Source organism: Thunnus maccoyii, chromosome 16, assembly GCF_910596095.1.
Source record: "Thunnus maccoyii chromosome 16, fThuMac1.1, whole genome shotgun sequence".
Classification (NCBI taxonomy): domain Eukaryota; kingdom Metazoa; phylum Chordata; class Actinopteri; order Scombriformes; family Scombridae; genus Thunnus; species Thunnus maccoyii.
The window spans coordinates 23,944,014-23,969,769 of record NC_056548.1 but is presented as its reverse complement, the minus strand read 5'-3'; the positions used below and the strand labels follow the sequence as shown (position 1 = coordinate 23,969,769).

Genomic DNA, 25,756 nt, shown 5'->3' with positions numbered 1-25,756 from the left:
CATGTGTTTCTGTGGCAGAGAATCTGTCACCCGTAGCGTGAAGTGATGGCTGCCATCTGATAATAAACACAGGGACTTGTTGAGCATGACTGGCGCTCTTGCAGTTGATTTCACTCTGTGACAGTGGCTAGCACTAAATTACCGCAGTCTCCTCACTGTCTTTCTCAGCACCAGCAAGTGCTGAACGGTATCGGCAGTCTCACACCCCCTGGGATAGTGTTGGTGGGCTTTTGTCAAACTGCAAGCAGTGTAACTAAAGCACTGACAGCCTTACAAGCAAGAATGCCAGAAAACCACAATTTTGACTTAAAGACTCAGCTAATATCAAGAGACACTGTGACATTTAACAGACTTTACTGTTATCTCAACAGCATCAATAGGAATTAACTCCCTGTACACATGCAGTCAAAATACTGGCACAATAGTAAAGGGGATTGTAATGGACCAAATTAAATGAACATTTCACAATAGAGACAAATTAACCATCTAATTTAAACAAACAGAAAAATCTCTTTCTTTTGTTTTGCAGTTGGAATGAAAAGCACAGCTACCACCATCATCCCCTGTAGTTAGTATGTAACTCTCACCTCATTTTGTCTGAATTAGTAGTCAAAATTAGGTTGATTTTTTTTTTTTTTTGCAAAACTATTGTTAAAGAGATTTGGGTCTGGGAAGGACAAAATGATTAAAATCAATTTCAGATTATTGGCCATTTAACATCACTACACTCTGAAAGGCTTGGCTAGAATTGGAGCATTTGTATCTGATGTCCTGTTTCAGGTGCAGTCACAATGACTTTGTTTACAGTACATGCACACTGATATTCCATTATTACTCAGAATATGACAATATTCTGAATTTAATATGGGTAATGTAAAAAGTATATTCCATTTGGATATTCCAAATTAGGCCGTATTCCGAATGTAGCATATTCCGATTAAGACATGTGGGAAATGCTGATATTATTTGGGTTTTAGGAGCATCTTCGGACATAATATGCGTCTCAGTTGGGGTTTTTACTGCAGTTTTTGACACATGGCCTCTTGCTGGTCAGATTTATGTTCTCATCAATAACAGACAACATATCACATGATTTACACGTTTCTTATGTGTTTTCTTAGTACACATAAATATATAAAGTACCACAGTGCTTATAATCTGATAGAGGTGCAGATCAGTGCTGAATACTAGAAAGACTCTTTCCATGAGTCCAGACAGCTCACTGTAACTCATCAGCAGCTTCAATGACCAGGCAAACTACCTGCAGCACATTATATCATCTCTGCTGCATTCTTGTTAAGGAGATAAATTCACACAACAGCCACAGAGAGACATTTAACCATCAGAGATGAAAGTAGCAAAGACTCAGCCCCTGGTTCCCAGCTTTCAGCCCAAGCACCAACCCAAGCAGCCGTCGCAGCCTCCCTCTCTCTTGTCCCTGTTGAGCTGCAACAATCTTCAACAAAATCCATTCTCACTGTAACAGTCCTTAACAGTCCTTCAGGGCTACTACAACAAGCTCACTGTTGCGCTGGCTAACACAAGTAGCTATCTACTGCTCAATTTAAAAAAAGGGAATTTTTAGTGTTTAACAGTAGTTTGCAATTTGTACATTATGATTTCTTTCCTAATATGCTACTGTATGAATCTATCTATCGCTTCACCACGTACAGTGGTAGGGAGTTGAAAATGAAATTTGGAAACTGTCATTGGACCAACATGATGTCAATATTGTATTCTGGTTGTTGATTGGTTAGAGAAGTTGTCCTCCCTTGCAGCAGCGTTTTACATGTTGTCATTTTGCATGCAGGAGCCTGTCCTCCTCTGCTCTCCTCTCACGCTTCACACACACACACACTGTCCTTTCCCCTCCTGCCTGCCCTGCAGGTGTTGCTGTTGAAACATTTTAATCAGAATTTCTATAATGGATTTTTTGCAAAGAAGAGAGAACAATTATTTTAGAAATGATACTGAGATTTGTTAATTTTTTACTTCAATCAATTACTCTTTTTTTATATTTTGATCTCCCTCTTGCCTCAAAAATAGATGACCAACCTCCTCTGCCTCTGTGAAGCAGCCTCCTCTGGTAGAGATGCATGCCCAAAGGAAAAGCCCACATTTCTGGTTGGAAGGACAAACACTCCTACTTTAAACCATTTTGAAAGACTTGAATATCAACAGGTTCTTGGATATGTGCAAATATCACAATGACGACCTTTTCAAGAAGGTGGTTGAACAAATGAAAGAGGGAGGCTGTGTTCGCATGGTTGAACAAGTCCTCCACCGGTGGAAAACTTTGAAAAAACCCTTATTTGATCCGATGTGCAGCTGCATGTAAACAGGACTATTAGTGGATCATCATTTTCATTAGCCATGTAAATAGCTTAGTAGGAATATTTTCCTTTTCAGAATAAGGACAAGAAATGAAATGTTTTGTGGATGTGAATGTAGTCATTGTGTGCATGTAAAATGCAGCGCTGATGTGTATAAGATGTTAATGGGGCAAGAAAGAAACTATGAAGCTTTGGTGGAAATCCAGCATGTGGAGCTGGTAGATGTGCACTGCACTGAGCTCCAACTAGTTAGTCCTTTAATATCTACAAATTAAATGTTGCTGTGATATCGTGACAAAAAAACAGCTATTACGATGTGTCACAGTAGGTCTGTCCTTGAATTTTATCCGTTTTTTTCTCACTCACTCTCCTGGAAGCAGGTTTTAACCCTTTAGGACTGAGACACAGTAAAGTTTTAGTGGATTCTTGTCACTGTTTCAGCTGTTTCACTTTTGCACTCGCCTCTTGTACCACTGACAAGAACCAGCCTGCTGAACCAGCCTCTGTTTATTTTTCTCCTCCCGTCCTTTAATGTTTTCAGCCTACGGAACCATAGCCGCTGATTAGTGCCCACAGGACTTGTAAGTGCCTCCTCTTTTTACCCGTCTGATGCCAGGATATGAAGTCGTGTGTTTTCAAGGATACTGAGTGGGCCAGCCTGCAGAGTGAAGCATGCAGAGCTGCAGACTACCACTAGTCCACCATGGACCAGCATGTAACAACTGCAGCCTCTGGTGGTTTCATGAGTCTGTGTTTGTTGTTTTTAGTCACACAAGCAAAGCTCGATGCTAACATTACCGCTCTGTAGCAACAATGTGGCTTCTGTTTCAGAGCAACAGACTACCGCATGTTTCCACAATAAAGAAAGATTGTGTCCTTTAGGTAAACTGTAGCTGCCTGTTTTCTATTATCTTCATTCATAATGCCTCCTAGAGAGAAATTAGTTTTTAATTTCAGTAAGAGTAACAACACAGGAAGAAAATACAGTTGATTCTTGCATTGACTAGTATACCACTTACAGTATTGATCCTTTTACTGTCAATAACCTTGATTTTATAATGACTTCAGTCTCCAACAGTGAAAACATAAGCGTGCACAGATGTGTGAAAGAGTCTAAAGTTCTTCAGTTAGTTCTCTGCTCATACAGCGTTAGACAAGACAAACCTCTATAGACTTTCAATGGAAATGTAGCTACACTTTCCATTTCTTTGTCTAATGTCATCATATTCAGCTCCACTTTATGTTCCCAAACCAACAAGGCTGCCATGAAGAACATTTTTCCCCATAGTTTAACTCTTAAATACTCTGCTGTTGAATTCTCATTAGATTTCACTCACAGTAATCACTATTGAATAATTGTTCATTATGTTTGGGTGGAAAAGAACAACAAAAACCTGGTGCCAGGTTAGAACGTTAATGGATTTTCCTGCTGATTGAAAGTGTAACCCACTTTTTCAGTCATTTTAACATTCTGCATATGTTTTAAATTCTGATTTCATTGCACTGCATCTTTCCACCCAGGCACACTGGTAATAGTCACACTCTATCATTTGAACGGAGTCCACACAGGCTGCTACACACAGCAGTGCGCGCTCACAGATACTCTACCTGCTTTATCCTGCGTGTGGTTCTTGGCTCCAGCCCTGGCGTAGCGCTTCCAGGCCTCTTGTTGAGAGTAGCTTTGGGATTTCTCCCTGCGAGCAGGCCAGGCAGGAGGTGTTGGCAGGGGAAGGAAGTGTTGACTTTCCCCCTGTGGACTGCGATCCATCAGCTCTCCTTTTACCTAGCTGAGAGGCTGCGGGCTGGCTGGCCCTCAGTCTATAGCCAGTCCCTCCTCGGCCATCATAGACCATAACACGCACTCATAAACCAACACAGATGAGCAAAACAGCCTTCAGGTGGAACTGTGGTCCTCTCGTAAACGTGAGCACATGCAAACACAAACACATTCATTCTAATCTGGGTAAATTAATTAAACATGCACACAGAATGCAGACTGCGTGCTTTTTCACATCATTATTAAAGCCTTCTCTGTTTTTCTCTCACACATGAGGATGGTTTCGGGGGGAGGGGGGGATAAGAAAGACAAGAGCGGAGGAAAAATGGAAAAAGCTCTTAATGGACATATAACACGCATCTTCTTCTAATGTTCTATAATCAGATAATATCCTAGCCGTAAGGAATTCTCTCCAGGAGATACTATCGGCATTTGCTTGGGGAGTAATCAACAAGCTATCTTATCTGTCTTCCTACAGACTTCATGATTGCTAGTTTCAATGGATGAATATCTGTTGCCGATAGGGATTTTTTTTTTTTTCCGTGCACACTCGGGTGCTTTTTTTTTTCCACTCAGAGGATCTACTAATTTATGTATTCATTCCTTTTTGTCTCGACTACAAAGGTGTATGTGTCCCAGTTCTTTATATGTTTCCCTCAGCTGTTGGAACTTGAGCCTACTTGCCAGGAAAGACCGTGTAACTTGCACAAACCGATCCCGCCCATATCTTCAACATACCTCTGAAAGTTTTTTTTTGTTTTTTTTTTCTTTTTGTCTTTTATCAGTGTCCAGTCAGTTTGTGAGCCATGTAGTACAGTTCTTTTAATGAGTGTTTTTGGCCACACTATTTGAACACACTTCAGAGTTTGTTCTGAGTTCATCTCTGAGGGAGTGAGAGGATGTTCAAGCATTTTGATGACCTTCTGAATGAATAGAAATGCTTACTGTTTGACTTTCTGTCAGAGCACTCTGCTTAAATAGTTCCACTCCACTGCGTTAGTTGCTTTTTCTCATTTATAGATATATTTTTTACACGTACTCAACACAAGGATAGGTGTTTTTGCTTCACTTATATTACTCAGTCACGTTTTTATGCCTCTGTTCATCATGAGTGGGCAGTCCTACATTCTGTATTAAACTGGGTTTAGAAGAAAATGTAAAAGCTGTTGGTTGAGTTCACAAGCTGCAATTAGCTCCATATTGAGAACATAAACATATTAAAATCAAATTTACCCTCATTAACTACTTCATTTAAACACCATCTCTTTTATATGAGGGTGGATTAGTGGTAATTATTGTGTTAATTGCTATTGATGATTTTATCAGCGATACTAGACTATTGACACTGAGTGTTTAGGGTTAATAGTCAAGATGCACTTTCATAGATTTTGTTTGTCTAACAAAGTTTTTGTGACACCAGTGAAATATTGACTTACAAGTCTATAGGTGGTAGATCTCATTCTCTGAATCTCCTCATCCAACAGCAACTCTTTTTGAGTTGTTTACATGTCGTCCACTAAACTCCTGCTGACTGAGAAAGTTGAAATGGCAGAGGTGAGCTTCTTTTTTACTTGTGAGCCATGTTAGAGACACATTTCTATTGATTTTGAACAGTTGACTGACAGTATACCTCAAGATAATTCATTCATCATGATACATAAGATGCAGTGTAGCAAATCTGGCTGAATGCAGCAAATAGCATAGAAGCTAAAGAGGTGGGTTTGTTGGAAAGTATGGACGGGTAGAAGAGTTAGTTGTTATGTCTAAGTGCCCAACTACTAGTACTGCTCAGTTTGCAACTGCATGAATAAATGTGCTGCAGTTCTTGTTTCTCTTACATGGCTCAGAGTTACAGATGACCCTGCACCATGGTCTTTATACACACACACACACACACACACACACACACACACACACACACACAATGTCGCCAGCCATTTCTTTTAACCGCTTCTAGCTATTATGTGCATACTGTAGTGGTGTTGCAGAAAGTAATAATAGTTCTCATTAAAAAGATGTATATCTAGGCAGTAAATGTCAGTAGTAGCTTCTGACTGAGATAAATATATATGCAAATTATGACTTCTCATGGAAAATAATAAGCATAGGGAAAAAAAAAAACAGAAATTACACAATCATCCACTTCCAATTATCCACTTAGAACACTTAAATTACTCTTTGCATCAGTGCAGCAGTCTGTTAGTGTTGCGTTAACAGGAAAATCCTCATTTATGTTTACTTCTCCTGTGCACCTGTTGCAAACCAACACAGCTCAGCGGTGGCTGTCAGCCCAGTGGATGGCCCAAGGCATCGTTCACACATTTGGGAAAGGGCCATTGGCAGCGTTTGTATCTGCTTTTATCTATAAACAAGACTACCTAATCAGTCAGCTCGCTGAGCACAGACACTTTGTCCCTCAGGCTGAAGTCACCACTAACCCTCTTTAAATCACTGCTAAGGCTCTCTGTTGACCTGCTTGTTTACTTTGTGCGGCAGCGGCAACGTGACACAGTGTTAACAGTCTACTGCCTCAACTCACGTCCCTGTGTCCATCTCACAAGCTGTCTCTCAGGTCTGCTCAGCATGAATAGTAACCCCAATTAACAGTCTGGTGAAAGCTACAAAGCACTGCATGCAAAACCTCGCTGTGGACTGTTTTTATGTGGAACTGTTTCATACTGAAGGCAAAGAACATAGAGAACTCTCCAGATTTAGCTCTCTCTCCCATTTCCAACCATTTAACACAAAACTCTGCTCTCTGTTTAGGCTGCTTGGTTCCGTCCAGTCAGAAAGCACTGAGTAGTATCAGCAGAACTCGTAGAGCTGCTCAGCTGCGACTGTGGAAGTCAAGCAGAAACATATTTAACCATAGTGTAAAGTATGATCCCCATAAAACAGTATGACTTTGTAAAGTACTTCAAGCTTCAGAGTTTCCCTTTTTAAAGTGACTGAAGCATCAGTGGTTTTAACTATAACCCACAAGTCATTAACATTAGTGTTAGCTTGTCCTTCGCTATTATTAGTAGCATCTTGGTTCTTGACTCAACATCACCAACTTGACTCCTGTTCCACATAAACGTCCAACTGTGCTGTGGAGACAATGTCTTTTCTTCATTGTCAGTGTTTTTTTCTGTCCTAGCATTCAGTTTCACCTTCACTATGGATGTGTTGGTTTTCTCTCTGTATGGTAGTTTTCATGCAGTCAGAGATAACACACAACAGTAGGCACCAGCACTTCCTCCACACTGTGTATGATTATTTTATAGTCAGAGACACGTACATTTTATCTGTAAATATTAAATAAATGGCACCATCAATATAGATGAAACATTTTACACCATTATTACTGGCAAAATATTTATATTTTTTTGTAAAAAATGGATACAGTTATCACTGTATACATCAAATAGGATGACCAATGACTTTTGGAGTGTCGGGGGGAAAAAAGGGAAGTGTACTGCAATTGAGTGTACACTATTAAAATACACAATATAAGCACATTGTACCACAACTGCAAACTATGTGGACAGCACAGAAGAACATATCTTTAAGAATGAAACCGTTACTTCATATCAATGGAATCGTTAAATACAGCGCAGTGTAGCAGTGAAATCCGAAATTTATTTATTATTTGGCACAGAGTAATTGCTAAATCTCCCAGCAGAGACAAAATCACTAAACGCTAAAGACAAGTTGCATTTAAAGGATAAAAATCATGGTCCAGCAGTTCTTTTGATCTGTTGTTTTGTCTTCAGTATATTTCAAAGATAGTGATTAATGAATTGTGTGCTGACTAGCTGAAAGCCGCTTGAGGCATCAGTGAGAGAAGAGTTGATACAGCGGGATGGGATGGGGGGGGGTGTAGGGGAATAGTTTATCTATTAATGTAGTATTTAACTGCATCAGAGATCTGTGTCTTTGATAGTGAGAGTCAAACCATTTACATATCAAAGGCTGTAACTTGCTTGTGCGATACAACAGAATGATTATTATCATTATTATTATTATTTTTAGGAATTTGTCTAACAAATGTTAAACCTCAACAGTGTGACATCTACAACGTTTAAACTTGTGGATAATTATCAGTTTAATTAAGATTAACGTTGTTGTTCCAGCGAGGATTACAGCAACAAATCTACACCGCAGTGATAGAATTTTTAGCCTTTTGAAAGCCAAACTCTTTTTCTACAAGACAAACTGCTTTTATTTAGTTTTTATCTGAATTGATGAGTCATTTCATTGGCTGTCAAAATAACTTTCAGACATCTGTGCCTTTTGAAGAGGCGTTCTGTTTCACAGTTTCATGTTTGTTATCTCACTCGCTTGACAAGTTGTTTCCTGCTATGAGATAATAAATAAGCTTTTGCAATAAAAATGTATTTATCAAGTATCTTACACAGTACTAAAGCATTGCTTCCAAAAAACAAAACCAATTACTTATTACTGTGAAGTACTAATAATAATACAACATATAAAATGTTTGCTTTTGCTTTACAGTGTAGAACAATCTGGTTTTCCTCACATATTTGCTTAAAGATTATGTATCAAAAATATGAAAACAGTATAATATTCTGCAATTATGTGCATGTGGGTGCTGCTATTATGAAATAAGTAAATGGTAATAATGAAATATTGAATTTAAAATCCATCTCTTCCTTGTGATTACAAGTGACAGATTGTATTGGGTTGTTATTGGACTCCAGGTGTTTACATGCACTTAAGTTACCAGGTTACAGTTGACTTTCTCCAGTGAGCTGATATCTTATCATGTCATGTAAACGTGAAATGTGACTACTGTTATCAGAGTAGGGGATTAGAGAAAACCTGATGTTCCAATGTAGATTTCTCCTGGAAAACACACATTTCTCTGCCATGCCCACGTGTAACCAGCTTTCAAATCTGCTATTTACAAATATATATTTATTCATTTATTTATATTCCCTTCATTTAGAAAAGTATTTAGAACAACTTCTCTTTTACAATACTGACCTTGGCTCTCATTTATAAAACCGTGTGTAGGATCCGTACTAAAAGTGTACATGTGCACAAAAGCTGGAAATGGCGTGCGCCAAAAAAAATCTGATTTATAAAACCAGTCCAAGTGAAAATGTGCACACATGGATCAGCCTCATATTCCACCCTCTGCACACCCACATTCAATATATATTCAATATATGAATATAGATGTACATGTGTTCCCTCTCGTCGGACCAATCAGTCTGTCTCGAGACGCCTGACCAATCAGTGTCGAGAGTCAGCGTATCGGGGCCTCTTGCGCTCAGGCAGCTGAAGAGGAAGGACCGCAACAGACAGTCTTGAAGTTATGTGTGTAACCAGTAGTTTTTACACCACACACTCAATATCTACAATACAATAAACTCACTTCATTTGTATTTATTCCAAAATCCAGCATACAGGTGTTTCTCTAATTTACACAGTCCATATATGAGTGCAGGTGGTGAGGATGTGCTGGTGAGGTGACTGGAGGCGTCTCCAGTGCGCTCTGTGTGTCTAACAGCACAGTCATGTTCACTGCAGCGATTTTACACACAAACACTATATGGAAACTAATTAAAATCATACTTTGTGATATATGCACAGTATTAGAAGACATTATTAAAAATCTATCAGCACTCTGTTCTGCAATTCTTTCAAGTTATTTGATGTCATCTTGGATTTCTACAGTAGTTAACGTGGTTGAGGGGAGAATCGGTATATTCAGGGTTAATATCGGAGAAAGTCAAGCCAGACTTTCCTGAATCCTGCCACCTGTCACATCCTGACATCATTCATCTCAGCAGCTGCTGCGTTGCTCTACAACCGACCTCCTCTGCACTCCGGGTGAGACAGCACTGATGAAATGTTGAGCGGACTTAGATTTGAGATTTGAGTTGGATTATGTTTTTTAAGATTAAAAGGTGCCGTGTATAGTTAAAGCTCACTACAAGCACAAATAACACTGCAAGTTTGAACGTTTATGATACAGCGGATCTATAATTAACGTGATATGAAGTGAAATTAAATGTGTTAGAGGATCAGTATACAATCTCACCATCTGCATCGCCAGTCTTCATACACATGGGTCAGAGGTTAAGTACAAGCGCTCACATTCTCCCGTCAACTTTGTTTTTATATGATTACAACTTTTGTGTAGGAAATGACGTGCACCTCTATCAGACCCTGTTTTGTGCGTATGCAGCGGTTATAAATGACACCCCTGGCCAAGATGGCACCGTCAATCATTCCAAAACAATGAACAGGAATATCTTTTTACAAGTGTGGCTAATTACATAGTGTCAAAACAACAGGTATATATTAACATTGGTGAGAATATCCATATATGCAGATGGTAAAAATTAGAAGCAATCACAAGAATGCACAAGCGTATTGTTGAGTATATTAATGAAGAGTGGTAGTGTTATAAGGTTGGTGAGGTGAAGGCGGTGTTTTTTCAGGTCATGTTGCAGTATGTTTGAAGAGTTTGGAGCCAGAATTAGTGCGGATTGACAGAAACTTGAGTGAGATAAAGTTGTTTGAACGCAGGCTGTAGGTAGACTGTTAGACAGAGAGGAGTGTAGAAAGATTCATGGGCCTGACAAAGGACTTCACACGGGGAAAATAACAGAAGAGAGTGGCTGATTAGGTAATTACACGCTGCGATGCGTCTTCATATTTAGCATAATTCCATCCAAAGTCAGACTAAAACTGAAACTGACTCAAAGTAGCCTCCAGGAAATCTAAATAAGTTGGTTTGCATTTGACTGTTTGTTCAATTCACACACATTTTGCGCTGTGAGGAAGAGCTCTGTCTGCTTGTCCTGCACCTTCTCTGACACACACATAAAAAAAGTTCCGTCTCAAATACAGTTAAAATCAGCAAGCAACACTTCCAAATGAAGTTTGTGAGTAGGAGAACAATCTGGTTACTGATCTGCTGCATGTAAACACGCTGATTGAGAAGAAATTCAGATTTCTAATTAAGAAATTACATCTGTAAGTGAGAGTAACATTACTGTACTCAGTCATTGTCATTATACGTCTGCATCTTTATCCATGGAACTTAATGAATTCATGAGTGTGATGATGTCCAAACATTTTAACAAAATGTGTTTATTTTTATACCAGTATCCTTGTTGGACGAGTAATTTTCTTCCAAGCCCTAATTTGAAGAGAAGCTGTTTTTGAATAATCAATAATAGATATTGTTTTCTTTGGAGTGCTGACATTTTATTATTATGCACGGGTTTGTAGGTTTGGGTGGTAGACGATTGTCCTCATTATATACTGGCTCCTGAGTCAAGCACATCACAGCAACCACATCCTTTTATTTTCAGTGGAGTGCCCTGCTGAACCTCGGTGCTCTGTGCCCTCTACTCTCCTGCTCTTTTGTACTTCGTTGCTGTTGACATCAAGGTCTTTTTGTCAGTGCTCAGCGAGGTCACAACAACATAAGACCTTCCAGCTGTTGAGGTGCACACAACAAAAAAACAAAAGTGAATCGGTCAAATCGGTGGTCCTGATATTGTCGAATGCCTTGGAATAAAAAAATAACTAAAATGAACATTGAATGATTGGTGTAGTTGGCTGAGATTCCTGGGAGTCACTACTGCACAACAAACAAAGCTGCAGCCTAATAACTCCAGCTTAAGTAGGCTAATATATCATGTAGGAAGGCTGTGGAAATCTCCACATAAATCACCTTATCATATTAAATCAAAGCTGATTATCAGAGAGCAGGGCCGTGCAGAGACCTTTAGAGGGGCAGGTGCTCAAAGTTAAAAAGGGGCAAATGGAGCAAGATGTTAAAACACCAGACACCAACATAATTTATAGCAACTCATATTCAAACAGAATGTAACATGGAACTATATCATTGTCCCCCACCTGATGAAATTGGATGGGGACTATGATTTGCTCTCTATTGCGTGTGTGTGTGTGTGTTCTGGCAGTAACGTGTTCTTTTAGTTAACAATTGAGACTTAATATAATGAAATCAGAGCAGTTTTATTCAGCAGCACAAAATCACATTCAGCTGTCTGATCTCTACTGTCATCATATAGCATTTTAAATATTCCTGTCTGCGTAGCCCCATCATGAAAATGATATTTGCAATCATTGCCTGTCATTATAACAGCAGACGCTATGATGAGTAAACAAGCAGCGATCCAAACATTCACTTATCTGTTGACATCTCTCAGAAAAAAAAGTTTATACCATTTTGAAACAAGAGCAGAAACATCCATAAAGTGAATGTGATGACACATCAAACCGTCCAGCAAACAGAGCTTTCTGTCTTCATGTTTATTACCTCTCTATCACTTCTTACAGCACTATGAACTCCAGCTGTTATGCAGATCAGCCATGCTGCTAAAAACAATATATCTGTAGTGATGCATTTCTACCACATTATAATCACTTCATGGTATGTTGAGTATCATCAGTGTGATGCAAAGCAAAAGGAGCCGATGTTTTACCTGATGAGATACATTGTACAGTTGTTGTTGTTGTTGCTGCTCATCATACTTTATGTTGAATTGTAGGACATGAGCAGGATCAGTTGGGTGTTGTAGTCCAAGTAGGTTTGATTACGGCCTCTTTCAGTCTCCTTCTCCTGAGCTTCTGTTCTCTGCACACTTTCTGTTGGTTCAATGTCTTCCTCTTTCCCTCCTTCCATCTCCTCATCTGTCTATCACTTTCCACTCACTATCCATCTGGGAACAAGGCACAATTTGCTATTGCAACATTAATCTATTCTTTAATTAACAGCCTTTGCACCTAATCAATAATAAACCCACCCTAAGTAATGATAGAAAACGTTAAAGAACTAATACATGACAATACAGTGTTTAATATTGTTGTTGTCTATAGTTGAATATCTTTGCAGTGTAAAGACTGTGTTATTCTTACCTGTTGTGTTCTTTGTCACCCAGCTGGTCAGGGATCCACTGCCTTTAGCAGCCTCAAGCAGCTCTTTTTTTTTTTTTGCTTTAACCTCCTCTCTTTAGAGGGCATCTTTGCACTGCAGAATGAAATATCATGATTAATAAAAGAAAATGTGATACAGATACACACACACACACACAGTGACATTTCATACCCTGTCTACTAATCTACTAGGGCCATAAGTTTGCTCCATAGTGGTGATCCAGAATCTGTATGTGTTTATGTTTTCATTCAGTTTGTTAGACTATTTGTGTGACTATCCGCTTTGCGCAAGGCAGAAAACTTATTAAATGTTTCAATTGCAAAGACATATAAAAGGTAGTTGAAGTGAAACTACATAGTTACCTGCATCTAAGCTGACATGACAAATAAACATAAACACTCACTGTAAAATACACCAAACAACATGCACATAATACCTCTGCAAACCCCACTTACCAGCAGTTGAAGTTCCCCCTTTTTAGAGTGAAATAAAATCCCAATGATTAAGTTATTTCTCCCTCTGAGCATCTGTCTCTGGCATCCTGGGTTGCAGCTACGTTAGGGCACATCACAAATGACCTCAGGTGAAAGGTCATCATGTGAGGGCAGCCAGGTCAGTTGATTCATAGCTACATTATTATGAATTGTTAAATGTTCTTCTTGATAAGGGCTACAAGCAGGCCTTCACAAAGAAAAGAAAAACATAAAATACGCCTTGGCATCAAGGGGCAAAGGGGCAGTCGTGCAGTCCTGCCTACATGTCAGAGAGGGGTGAAGCACTACAACTTCAGTATTATAAGATTAGCTTGAAAAAGTGAAAAGAGCTCAGAAAACAAACAACAGTTACGGATAGACAATGAATCCTTTACTGAGTTCAAGACTCAAGACATTTATTGGAACAAAGAAGCTGCATTTTCTCCTGTTTACATTCAAGTCTGTGTGTAATTTTCATGGGAGACAATACCAGCTCATTTTCTAATGATACATGAAAAATTAGAAAAACAGAAGTTGGGACAAAGCAGCAGCCGTGGGACGTGTCCCTGTGACAGAAGAGCAACGCTGTGAGGAAGAAACAAATGTGTTTATGTCTCTAGTGATTACTAAACTCTGGTTTCTAGTTATGCAGCACTGTACAATTAAATGTGTCTGAAGACTGAAATACACATTTAATCCACCAAATTAGAAATATGCAGGACTGGGTAGTATATCCCCAAGTGGCTTTTACAATCACAGATATTCTAAATGGTGAGAAAGAATAGCCAAAAATTCCAACTTGCATGAACTTGTAGTTTCTCTGAAGACAGGGTGTAGATTAAGGCCAATCATCTGTCTTCATGTTAACTCTTCTATCATTTGAAACAGACACTGAGGCCATATTAAAAGTGTGTGCAATTTTTTAATCAATTTTCAGTTTTGATGTTATTCAGTTAGCTGCACGCTATTCACAAAGGGGAAGCAGAGACCATGACCCTGCACACCGTGTCCCTCTCTGCTTGTATCTCATTTTCATAAGAGTCCATCTGTAAAACAAAAAACACCAGGTAAAATATTGTGAAATCACTCATATGAATCAAAAATGGAACCAAAAAAAAAAAAAGCAGTGTGCAGTACTCCCCACTCCAGATGGTTAATATGCTTTTTTTGCACTGCTCTCTATCATGTTTTGGCTTCTTCTTATCTAGCTAGTAACTGAGAGAAAGCTGCAACGGCTGAACATTGCCAGGTGTTATTCAGTTATTCAGATTAGCCTTGTTTTCTTTTTTCACATGATTTAATATTATTCAGTAATTATGCACATTTTGTTTGTGCTTCTGTCTTATCTGATGATTGGTGTTGCAGTGAAAAAACACTTTAGCTCATTCTACTGTCTTTTGCCTATGAAGACTGTAGAGATGTACATCTGTGGACTGTGATTGAAGGAGAAGACAGAGCAACACATTGTGAAGCTTAGTTTAGTTGATTAGTTTTACCCAACATGTTACCTGCTCTTCTGGTACAACCTGACTGCAGTGTGACGTGACATCAGATCCCCACAACCACAGTGCATGAGTGGGTTTAGCTATGTACTAATAACACACTATACAAACACAGTGCAGCATTCTCACAGCAGGGTGGGACAATTTTAGTGCTATTAGTGAATAAAGCAATTGGCAACCTGAGAAACAACATCCTGACAATTTTAGATAGATTTTAGATAATGTCAACACATTTTTCAGCTTTTTTTTTAAATTGATCCTCTGTGTCTGTATCATTAGTTTGACCACTGCGTTTGAAAATAACCCAGTTCTAAGAGGGCAAAGTGGTTTGTCATACATGTCTTTTGTCAACAGTATATCGATTGTTTCATATTCTATCAGATGGTTTTTATATGAGAGTTGTATTTGGCCTCAACAAATGATTTTGTGGCAAAAGGACTGGATTGGTTGACTGTTACGCTGATGGACGAATTATTAACCAGAATAAACCCAATAATTTTAACCCTGCCAGATAAGGAGTGTACTAATTGTCCTAACGTAGACAAGTTCTTCTTTTTCTCCTTAAAAGCTGAATCATTGCCACATCCTCCTTCACTCCAGTTTTCACATTTTAATCACCTACTGAATATAAATCATTTTAAAGCAGAAACCAACAACAATACACTATCACAAGCAGGCTTTTTGTCAGCATGCTGAATATACTTTCACACCATCTTTCCACAGTGGAAGCTGTTGTCACTGTGTTGCGCCAATGAATGGGTTGAAAATTAAAATGTAAGGCAGTCAAATTGTTGGGACCCCAAAAAGCTTGTGCCGGTCCTGGGTAAATGCATTATGCTATTGTATAAGAGGATTTGGCAGAGAATACAATTTGAATGGTTTGTTTTCCTCCTTCTCTCAGGCCTTTATTATCTGAGGGAATTCTGCTCTCACCAACAGTTGGCCTGATTTGGTATGCTATGTCAACAAGAGCCTCAGTTGATTGAATCTGTAACCGCACAGAAAGCGAGAAAAGTGTTTACCAGCTTGATTCAATGATACAGAATGCAGCATCACTCCGGATTGAAATGTTTCTTGTTCTGCTTTTTTTGGGGGCTCGTCCGCCTCCTCCTCCTCAGAGGGACAATAATTGAGTGCAGTTTTATAAACACTGTTGATTATGCTAAGTCTGAACTTCACAGATAAATGAGAAATTGCCTCCAACAAAGTCCATTAACAGGCCAGCTAGAGTACAAGTGCTAGTGTGGTTTAAAAATAAATGAGAAAAGGAAAAAAAAAAACCCTTCCTGATTAGTGGTTATTGGATGTTCCTTCCAGCAACAGAGTCATGTAATTGTTTTTGGAGAAAATCTTTTCCATCATCAACATCATACTTCCAATAGATCCCCACAGGTCATTATTAAAGGCTAAGCTCAAGAAAAGCTAACTTAAAATACAGGTGCAGGTCTTAAATATTCATTAACAGCATGGATTTCCATCTCTTGTGTCATGATTTTTCAATGCAGTGCAGGTTTTAATATAAGCTATGAATGATCATCTCTTTCAATACTACTTAAAAGCCCATCAATGATCATGTTGCACTACGCAGATTGGGGCAGACAGTTGGTGGAAGCAGGCCTTGTGATGCAGTAAATGAGGGCATCAAGCTCTGTTAGGCAGCAGTATTCACAGGTGAAGCTGAGGCAGAAATCTACTAATGGAATTGCAGTCTTTCCTTTGCAGTTTACGGTTATAATTTGTACCCTGTCGATAATTGCTCCCGAGCAGGTATTTCTTCATCGTATTCAGACTGGGAAACAAGAGTTAATAGGTTTCTGCCTTCAGGCCCAAAGCCCTTCCAGGCTGAGTATTAAAACCTTTCTATCAAATCGCTGCTGGGTGTGTAGAGTGTGCGCGCGTGTGTGTGTGTGCAGTCCACGTCGCCTGCAAACTTGTTGTAAGCACTCGGACTGTCCTTGCCAAATTGTCTGGACCCTCTGTGTAAGGAGCATGCAAATGTGGAAAGGAGAGCAAATGAGGCTTAACTGGAGCACTCCAATTTCAAGGCCTCCAAATTCACCCGTTTTTCAGCAACTTCAGGGGATAAGGGAGGGGAGGAAAGCATCGGATGTTGGGGAGGGATAAAAGGAAGGCGTAACATTTCTACATCGGCGTAAGTACAGACACAGACTAATGATTTGAGGTCCTTCTGCTCATGTTTATAATAGAGTCCTCAAATTGAATGCCGGATATAACTGTTGTCATCGTTGGCCTTTCAGATATTCAAACATTTTAGACCTACAAGACGGTTGACCTAGGAAGTAACAGGGATGGGTTTCAATGGTTTGTTCCATTTTATATCTGGTCAGCAAAATACTCCAACCTTTTCTCTTTCCTCAATCTTTTTTATTAGCAAAGAGCAATGGAAAAATGTTGGTAGTAGGCTTCTTATTAGAAGGCCACTGTCAGTGTCTCTGGTTAAATTGACAAACATCACCAGCAGCAGATTAGATCAGCTGTAGCTGATGAACGTTAATTCTGTGTAGCAAGTAGAATGAAAATTAGAAGTTAGTCTGTTCTCTGGTTAATTTGCTTTTTGCAGCTGGTGTCTGTTTTCAGACAGGGATTGTTTGTGAGTGAGAAGACATATCACTCTGTCACACTGCTGTATGACCACAGCTGGACTGTGTGTACTTCTGTATTTTAGCAATGACCTACGGAGTGGAGATTCTTCTCTAGAGAAATGATCAGCTGATCACCTCATGTCGATTTAAGATTCTCCCACTTTGATTCATATCATATTAAGGTTTGAATCGGATCAGCGTCATAGTTGTGAGTCAGGGCCTTCAGGATTTAGAATAAGTAGCTGGTGAAGGTTACAGCTAATTGAATGTGTCAGATAGATTTAATGAACATTTTATATATTATGCTGCTCATCTCGTTTTCAGGTTGTAGGTACAGGTTGTGAACATGAATTAGGCCGCCACTAAAACTATAGTGTTTCTGCTTCTCAGCCAACAAATGATGATTAGACTCTAGTTGTTTTAGCCTTTAGTTGCTTCAGGTAACATAGAAACTTCTCACACTCTAGAAAAGCTTGTGAGCAGGTGCGTCTGATCATAAACTGTGACTGAGAAAGGACCAACAGAACTGTCCATCACTTGTTTTTCATTAACAACGTTTTAGCCTTCAGACTTCATAAAGAAATGTTCAGTGCAGGATTTTTTGGTGCTTTCGCAGCCTTCAGTTACTTGCAAATGTTGAAAGGTAAACCTGAAAAGATTCAGTACGGTGTTTGAAAGGATTTGGATTCAGTCGGTGGATGATAATGTCCCTTGTTGAAATCAAATTCTACTTGATACATGCAAACAGGCTGCTGTATGCACAATTAATTATATTATACTGTATATAGATACACATATACATCTACAATATTAACTGACTCTGATCCATGTTGTTTAAGACTGCATTATATTCAAAAAGAGTTTCAGTGATGTTGCCACAAACATCAGAAGTTTGTATGGCCTTATAAGTATTTTACCATCCTTCATCTTTCTGAGCACCAATATACAAACTGCATATACAACTAATGGCAAAAGGCTGTTCGAGTACAACAGCTGACATACACAAGGGGACTTGAGTGTCCCAGTTAGAGAAGTACACTTCAATACAATCTGACCCTCGGGAAGCTGGTTTTACCATTACCCCGAGACCACAGTGTAGTCTGGAAATGGAAACGAACTAAAAAATGAAAGGAAACAAATATATCAAGCCCACATTAAAAGCTATTCCCAGATTTATTTCTGTAACTGTAACCACAGCAGCAAGCACATCTCATGACCCGCACTGTGACAAACAAAATAATCAGGAATGGCAGGACCAGCTCACCTCCAACGCTCCCTGAGAATAATAAAAAATCATTTATTCTGTAAGATTTTTGCTTTGCATTTTTTTTAGCTTCTCCTCATCAACAGTACACTTTTCTTAACAGAGCGCATTAAAAATGGATTTTCCTCCTTTCAAGTTGAGATTCTTTGTGCTCCCCCCCCACCCCCACCCCCCCCCACACACACACACACACAACTTTCAGCTTCTGATGAACTTCCTGCTTGAATGAACGCAATAGGTTTGAAAGTGAAATGGGACTTCATATCAAAGCTAGAAAAAAAAACTGTGCTTTGATTTTTCACCCACTACCTCTTTTCTTTTTTTTTATTCTTTTTTTGTTAAAGGGATGTCATTGACTGCTCTTTTTCAAAGCAGCTTTATTTCATACATTTTCATCAAGTACCCCTCTTAGCCATTGCCTCAAAACTATTTAAAATCATAACCCATTGCCCATCCGGCTTCTGTACATACTGTAATATCACATTCATGAGATTATCAATTCTGAACATTTTCTTTCCACTTCTGGTCCACTTTTAACAAGATGAATACGTCTCTAACCTAAGTGTCTGTTTCTTATAATTACACCTGGTTTGTGGTACTGTTTTGTGTTCTACAGTGCTTTTGTGTTTCTCTTTTCCTCAGGTCAGTTCCTCTGGGTGAACAGTTCAGCCTTTGGGGGCCCTTGGGTGCTGAGTCCTTGGCTGTGGGGTGGCCAAGTCCCCTGTAGTCTGGACATGGCCGTGTTCCTCCACCCCAAGCAGAGTGGGCAGTACACCATATGGCTGATAGAGCGGGACAAACCGCCGCTCGCCCTCTTCTCCACTGACACGCTGCCACGCATCACAGGGTAAGCATGTGTTTTATACATGTACAGTTTTTCCAAGAACAAAGTGATTTGAACTACAAAAAGGAAAACAAGCTTCCATGAAGTAGATGTGGCCCATCTACCAGTGCATGGTGCTCGTGGCTCTCCACCTGTAACTTTTCCTGTAGCACCTTCTACCAGCTTTGTGGGATTTCGGTGGAGTCATGTATACGTGCATACTTGCGTGCCAGCCAAAAGCTTCATTGTGAATATTCTGTTCCCAAACCTGTGTAAATGTGTCCCATTAGAGCAGTGGTCACCAACCTTTTTAAGCACAAAATCCCTGTCGTCAGCCTTGGTGAAAGCCAAGATCTACTTATTGAAGCATTGAGAGACAAACCAACCCAGAATGTACTTCCAACTCAAGGCTTTTTATTGTACTAATTGTATTTGAATTACATGAAATGCTTTAGTCAAGCTTTCACATTGACGCATCCAAGGAAACACTGTAACTAGCATATCAAAGAGACCATAGCTGTCTTGCTTTAAGAATTTTACAATATGTCATACCTTCAATTCTAAGTTTCATTATGATAAGTAGACAACAAAGAAAAAAAATATCAACACACTTGAAGTCAGCACATCTTCTGAAGTTCCATTTTGAACTGTTAATGCTTATCCAGTCCAGAGTTACTACATTTACCGTTAGTGTTTTAGAGAGTACAACTGTAATGTGTGCTAGAAAAATTCTCAGTCAATGCACTTAAGCTAAGTGCAGTTCTATGTCCCGTCTTATGCAGCATCACTTTTCACAATGTCATCGGAAGGCAAAGCTGTCGCAGACTGTCATGTTACTCACTCAAGTCGGTGTGACGGCTGTGACTGAATACTGTCTGTGAGAGCTTTGTAGTTTGGCTCGTAGCTACAGACAGTCAGTCTGGGACAGTCTGTGAGGTGTCTGTCAGTAAGGTGGCTCCTGTACTTTGATTCGATTATTTTCATCTGTGAAAACACCATTTCACAGAGGTAAGTGGATCCAAAGTAGGCACTCACTCTTAGTGCACATGCAGTGAGGAGAGGAAACTCTCTCTAAAAGTCACTGTCCATTGATCTGGTTTTCAGCTCTGTCATTTTGCAAATCAACCATTTCCATGTCAACTTCCACTTTGCAAAGCAAATACCGGCTAGAATTTGGCTGGTATCTGTTCTATATCAATGGGCAGGAATGGGTTTGAGACGAATATAGCAATATCTTCCATGAGGTCTAACTCTTCAAAACGCCGACTGAACTCTGTTGCCACTCTGTCCAGGTGAGCACAGTACTGCTCAGGGTGAAAAGCATCCTTCTCTTTGATGGCCTGTGACATTTTCTCCAGGTTGGGAAAGTGTGTCAGCATCCCGTTCTTTAGATGTGTGGTCCAAACACCGAGCTTGGCCTTGAACACCTTCACTGCTCTTATCATGTGGGGCAGGTATCGGAGCTTGTTGTTGAATGCATTCAGTTTAAGGTCTGTCAGAAACCCCAGGTCCAGTAGCCACGCATCATCTGACAGTTCTTTGTGCTGCTCGTTCCTTTTCGACAGAAAAATCTTTATCTCAGGCAGGAAGTCAACAAATCACTGCAGCACTTTGCCGCGTCTCAACTGCCGGACATCTCGTTCTCTCCTTTGACTGCAAGAGTGAAGAAGTCCTCCTGTGTTGTAGAATCCTGAGAAGCCGTTCTGACAAACACAACAAGCTGAGCTGTGTCCTTACATCCAGGGATTCATCGAACTGTGGTGAAAAATATACACGGAATGACGAGTCCTTTAACACTTGTCAATCCACATCCTCTGACAGTGACTCGACCCTCCTTGTCACTGTTGCAGAGCCAAGCGCTACACCACAGAGTGCAGTTTTGATGTCGTCTTTGTTTTGGAAGTCGTGGAAAACAGCCTGTGCGATAATGACCATTGCCTCCTTGAATAAATCGCCATCTGTTAAAAGGCTTCTTGTGTTTAGCCAAAAGATGACTCACACGAAATGATGCTGCCTTATTTTGAGAAGCAGGTTTTGTGGAAAGCGATTGTTGGGCCTTCAACCCCGATTTCAGCTCGTCAACCTTCCTTGCACGGATTGCGCTCTTTGGGGGGTAGCTGTGTTTGAATTTCTGGTGGTTGGTGTTGTGTTGCTGCTCCAGATTTCTTCTTTTAGACAGTTTGACAGCTTTTTGACAGCTTGTGTTTGGTAGCACAACAACCATACACACTTGTCTTTCACCAAGGTAAAAAGAAATTCCTCTTCCCATTCTGGATGGAAATTGTACATTTACGCCTTCTTTTGTGGAGCCTCCGCCATGCTAGCTAGCTATCTCGCAGGATGTCACCAGCGAGTGCCATATAATGACGTTTGCGACAGTTAACGTACCGTAATGAGCGCCATATATTGATGTTAGTGACAGTTAATGTACTGGTACTCTTCTCTTATCTCATTGGTCACTTTAATGCAGCACCTGCTGCGCTGAAAGATATACAACAGCTGGATCGGGAAGAGAGAGAGAGGAGCTTGCAAAACGGAACATTAATCAGGCCTAATGCATTTGTGTATTTATTCTTCTGTTATTTTCGGGAGCTACGGGGAGAGTCACAAAGATGTACCATCGCAATTGACAGGTTTGCGACCACTGCATTAGAGGCAGAGATAACAGCAGAATCAAATGATGTCACCCTCATTGAAAGCCTTTTTATATGGAGATTTTGTAAGACGGAGAGAGCTGGCTGGGAAAGAAGGGCGAGATAGGCTGTTTAAAACACAGGCCATTTGCTTTTGCAGCAGCTGGCTACCAATGAGCAATACCTGTATTCATATAACCTTCCTCTGTGACTAATCCTTAATTAACACCAGGTCTGTGCACTTCTCATTGTGGCTTTTCATTGGAGGCTGCACTGAGATCTGTTTAACACTGAGAGAAATAGGGTGACAGAGGCCTTGAAAATACTCCCTTCAAAAAGTTTCTAAATATTAAATATGAGTGTTTGAATCCATATGTGCCTGTTGCCTTTTATTAGCATAGCTGTGCTTTAGTTGTCAGTGTGTAGGAAGTCTGAATACAAAGAGCAACTCTCCGCCCGCTGCTATGGACATGTTTCATGCTGCTTGTTTGTGTAATCTCTTAAGGGCATTGGAATCATATGAATGTCATGCTTTATGCATCTCCCCTGTCTCTGTTGCTGTCTGTGTGTGGGAGTATGTTATCGTTATCGTGCGTGTGTGTGTGTGTGTGTGTGTGCGTGTGTTCATGCGAACACGCATGCTGGTGTCTTCTTAAGGGAGCATAGCAGGGACGCTCTCATTACATGTGTGACGGATTAGACCGTTCGTTTGTGTGCTCTCATTTGTAGTCAGAGGCTGTCATCCACCCACACCATCTCTGCCATTTGGAGACTCGCTCAGCCAAACTCCCCACATCTCTGTTCCAACAGGAGGACATTCATATCATAAAAGAGAAGGCAAAAACAAAAGCAAGAAGAGCCACCCGTGGACATTGCAAGAGGCAGTCAGTGTACTAATTGCCAACCTGTGACCCTTGTCTTTTGAATTTTAATGCTATGTTTTGGCATGTTCGCCCAATTGAATAGTCAAAGCACAAGTGTTAGCCAAGCGGGAAATAAAACATCCGCGTACACATCAGTCATTTAATAAGTTCTTCTAAGTTGAAAGTGGATTATTAGGCTTCATTCCAAACAGGAAGTGAATTGTTGCAAAAATCATTGCAAAATCAGAAGACTCTGCTGTAGGTCTGCATGGCTTCACTATTATTATTTTTTAGTTTAAAGTGTGTTTTAAAAAGAGCAGCCATGTCTAAATAAAACAAAAAAGGCCTGTGTTACAAGTATGTTCTCATTGCAGTAGAAAGTCACTGACATTATTAAGAGGCCACCCACACAGTTTTGCTGAATTTATGATTATATTGGCAAGATAGTTGTTACACCTTGAACAATTTTATGTTTGTCTTTTTACCAAATTTGAAAAACAAGCGTCCAAACTCCACTGCAGCCATTGCTTTGAAATCATTGAAAGATGCTCCGCTGCCTGCATGGCATTAATATTGCTACACATCTGATAGAAGTGTCCAAACACAAAAAATGTGTGAGAGTCCATTCAGAGTGCTCTGAAACAGTGGTCATGATTTATTGACTCCCATTGAAAAAGTAAAAATAGTGACAGTGAGTGAAGTGAAAATTGCAAAAAACCCAGACTAGACCAGTTTTCAAAATGACAAAAGTAGTTCAGACAGCTCAAGGTTGTAAACCAGTGCACAGGTAGCAGCTTTCTGAACTCGTACCGGATACTCGACTGCTCTGTTCTTCTTTCAAAACATAAAACATAAAGCAATCTGTGGAAGAATGTCACTTTGAGAGCTTGGTGATAGTGACTCAACTCAACTCAAGTTTGGTCCATTAAACATATTAATGATTCAGTCATTTCAACCTTGCTTTTAAGAGAACAAACCATATCTCAGATGTTATTGTTTCAAGTTCCAGCATAGTTCTGAAAATCTGTCTTCTCACTATGTATAGCGTAGCTGAATTTTAGGGTTCGCTTTTTTATGACACTTTCCATCATACCTCTGCCTCACATTTTATCATACAGTGGATAACTACCTAAGGGGACAATATTTAGGACCTCTGAACACAGACAACAAAAGAGCTGACTCATCAAACAGTGTCGGCTCTCACAGTGAAAGTCACAACCTCAAGTGTCTCAGTCAGCACTGACAGAGAGGTGTGTGTGTGTGTGTGTGTCTCTGACTTCATGTATTCACAGTGTTGTGTGTCCATGTGAGTTGTGTGTTTGTGACTTACGAAGGCAGTTTTGTTTTCTTAGTGGCTGCATTACACCACAGCTCTAGCTCATCACAGGACTCTGTCTCTCCTCTAATTTATGTATTCTTCTAACATTACCTCACAGCTCATCCATCACGCACACACAGGATAATATACAGTACATATTTTGTATACTATACGCATTCATTTACTTTACATTAATGCTCTATGCACCAAAGTGCTGTAACGTAATGCTTAATGCAATGAGCATAGGTATCAGAACCGCCCAGTGTGACAAAATGCAGTCATGCGTTAGTGTGGAAAGCGTTGGATGTCATTTATAGCGCTGCATTAGAGCAGTATTATCTTAAAACTGATGCAGAGCTTGTGTAATGCGGGGGAAGGAAGCATCAAAGGAGGCAAGTGTTAATGGTAAATTTTGACATACAATAGGATCATTATGGCAAGTGATATATAATGTAATATTAGCTGCACTGCCCATTTTCTCCTACATAAGCTTGCACATTAAAGTAAGTACAGGCCTAATGTATGGGAGAGAGAATCACTGGGGTGTCACTAGAGCTTAAAAAGAAACGGAGCAGGTTTGCTTTGTAGTGCGGTATGCATTATAAAATCTGTTAAATCAAGATTAGCATCCCATTTTTGATGTTATTTATGGTTGGCATTTTTTTCTGCAATAATCATTCGTGTATCTCTTTTATGAAGGTTAGTTTTTACCTGTAGTTCCCATGCTGGATTTAGATTGCTTTCACATGAACAAGGGGTTCACAAGAAAACAATGCATGCATGTAATCCAGCGCAATTGTATCTAATTGATAACACCTCAGTGTTACGTTATTATAATAGAGTAATAGAACAAGAAGGAGCAGCCACAGTGAGTTGTTCGATGAAGAATTGCAGGGCCTTGCAGCTCTTCTGCAAGGTAACCAACTTTATTGTTTCCTGCTGTTATGTGAGATATTATTGGAGAGTGAGTTTGTTTGGCTGCGCTGTAAACAGGTACATCAGTCGCTTCTCTGTTGTATTTCTGACAAAGCAGCTGTTCAAAGAGTGTTTGCTGAAGTATTAAACTGCTATTGTTGTTACCACAGTAACAGCAATGGCAGTTTGATACAGCCTGTACTGTATGTGCATGGACAGTACGGATATTTCATTCTAACAGTCGTAGTCATGATAAAAGTTGTCCCACACACTGGAGACAGCTGGCTGGAGACAAAAGCACTACTATATTTTTCTGTCAAATTAAA

The 25,756-nt window shown here is 39.8% G+C and overlaps 1 protein-coding gene across 4 annotated transcripts in view; it reads left to right on the top strand.

Moving 5' to 3' along the window:
- The window catches only part of alk (ALK receptor tyrosine kinase), a 352,978-nt gene that overhangs the window by 203,491 nt on the left and 123,731 nt on the right, over positions 1-25,756 (top strand). For all 4 annotated transcript variants that reach the window (XM_042387785.1, XM_042387784.1, XM_042387787.1 and 1 more), the window contains one exon: positions 19,521-19,725. In XM_042387785.1, coding sequence (XP_042243719.1) covers positions 19,521-19,725 — 205 coding nt within the window. The remainder of the gene's footprint in view (positions 1-19,520; positions 19,726-25,756) is intronic.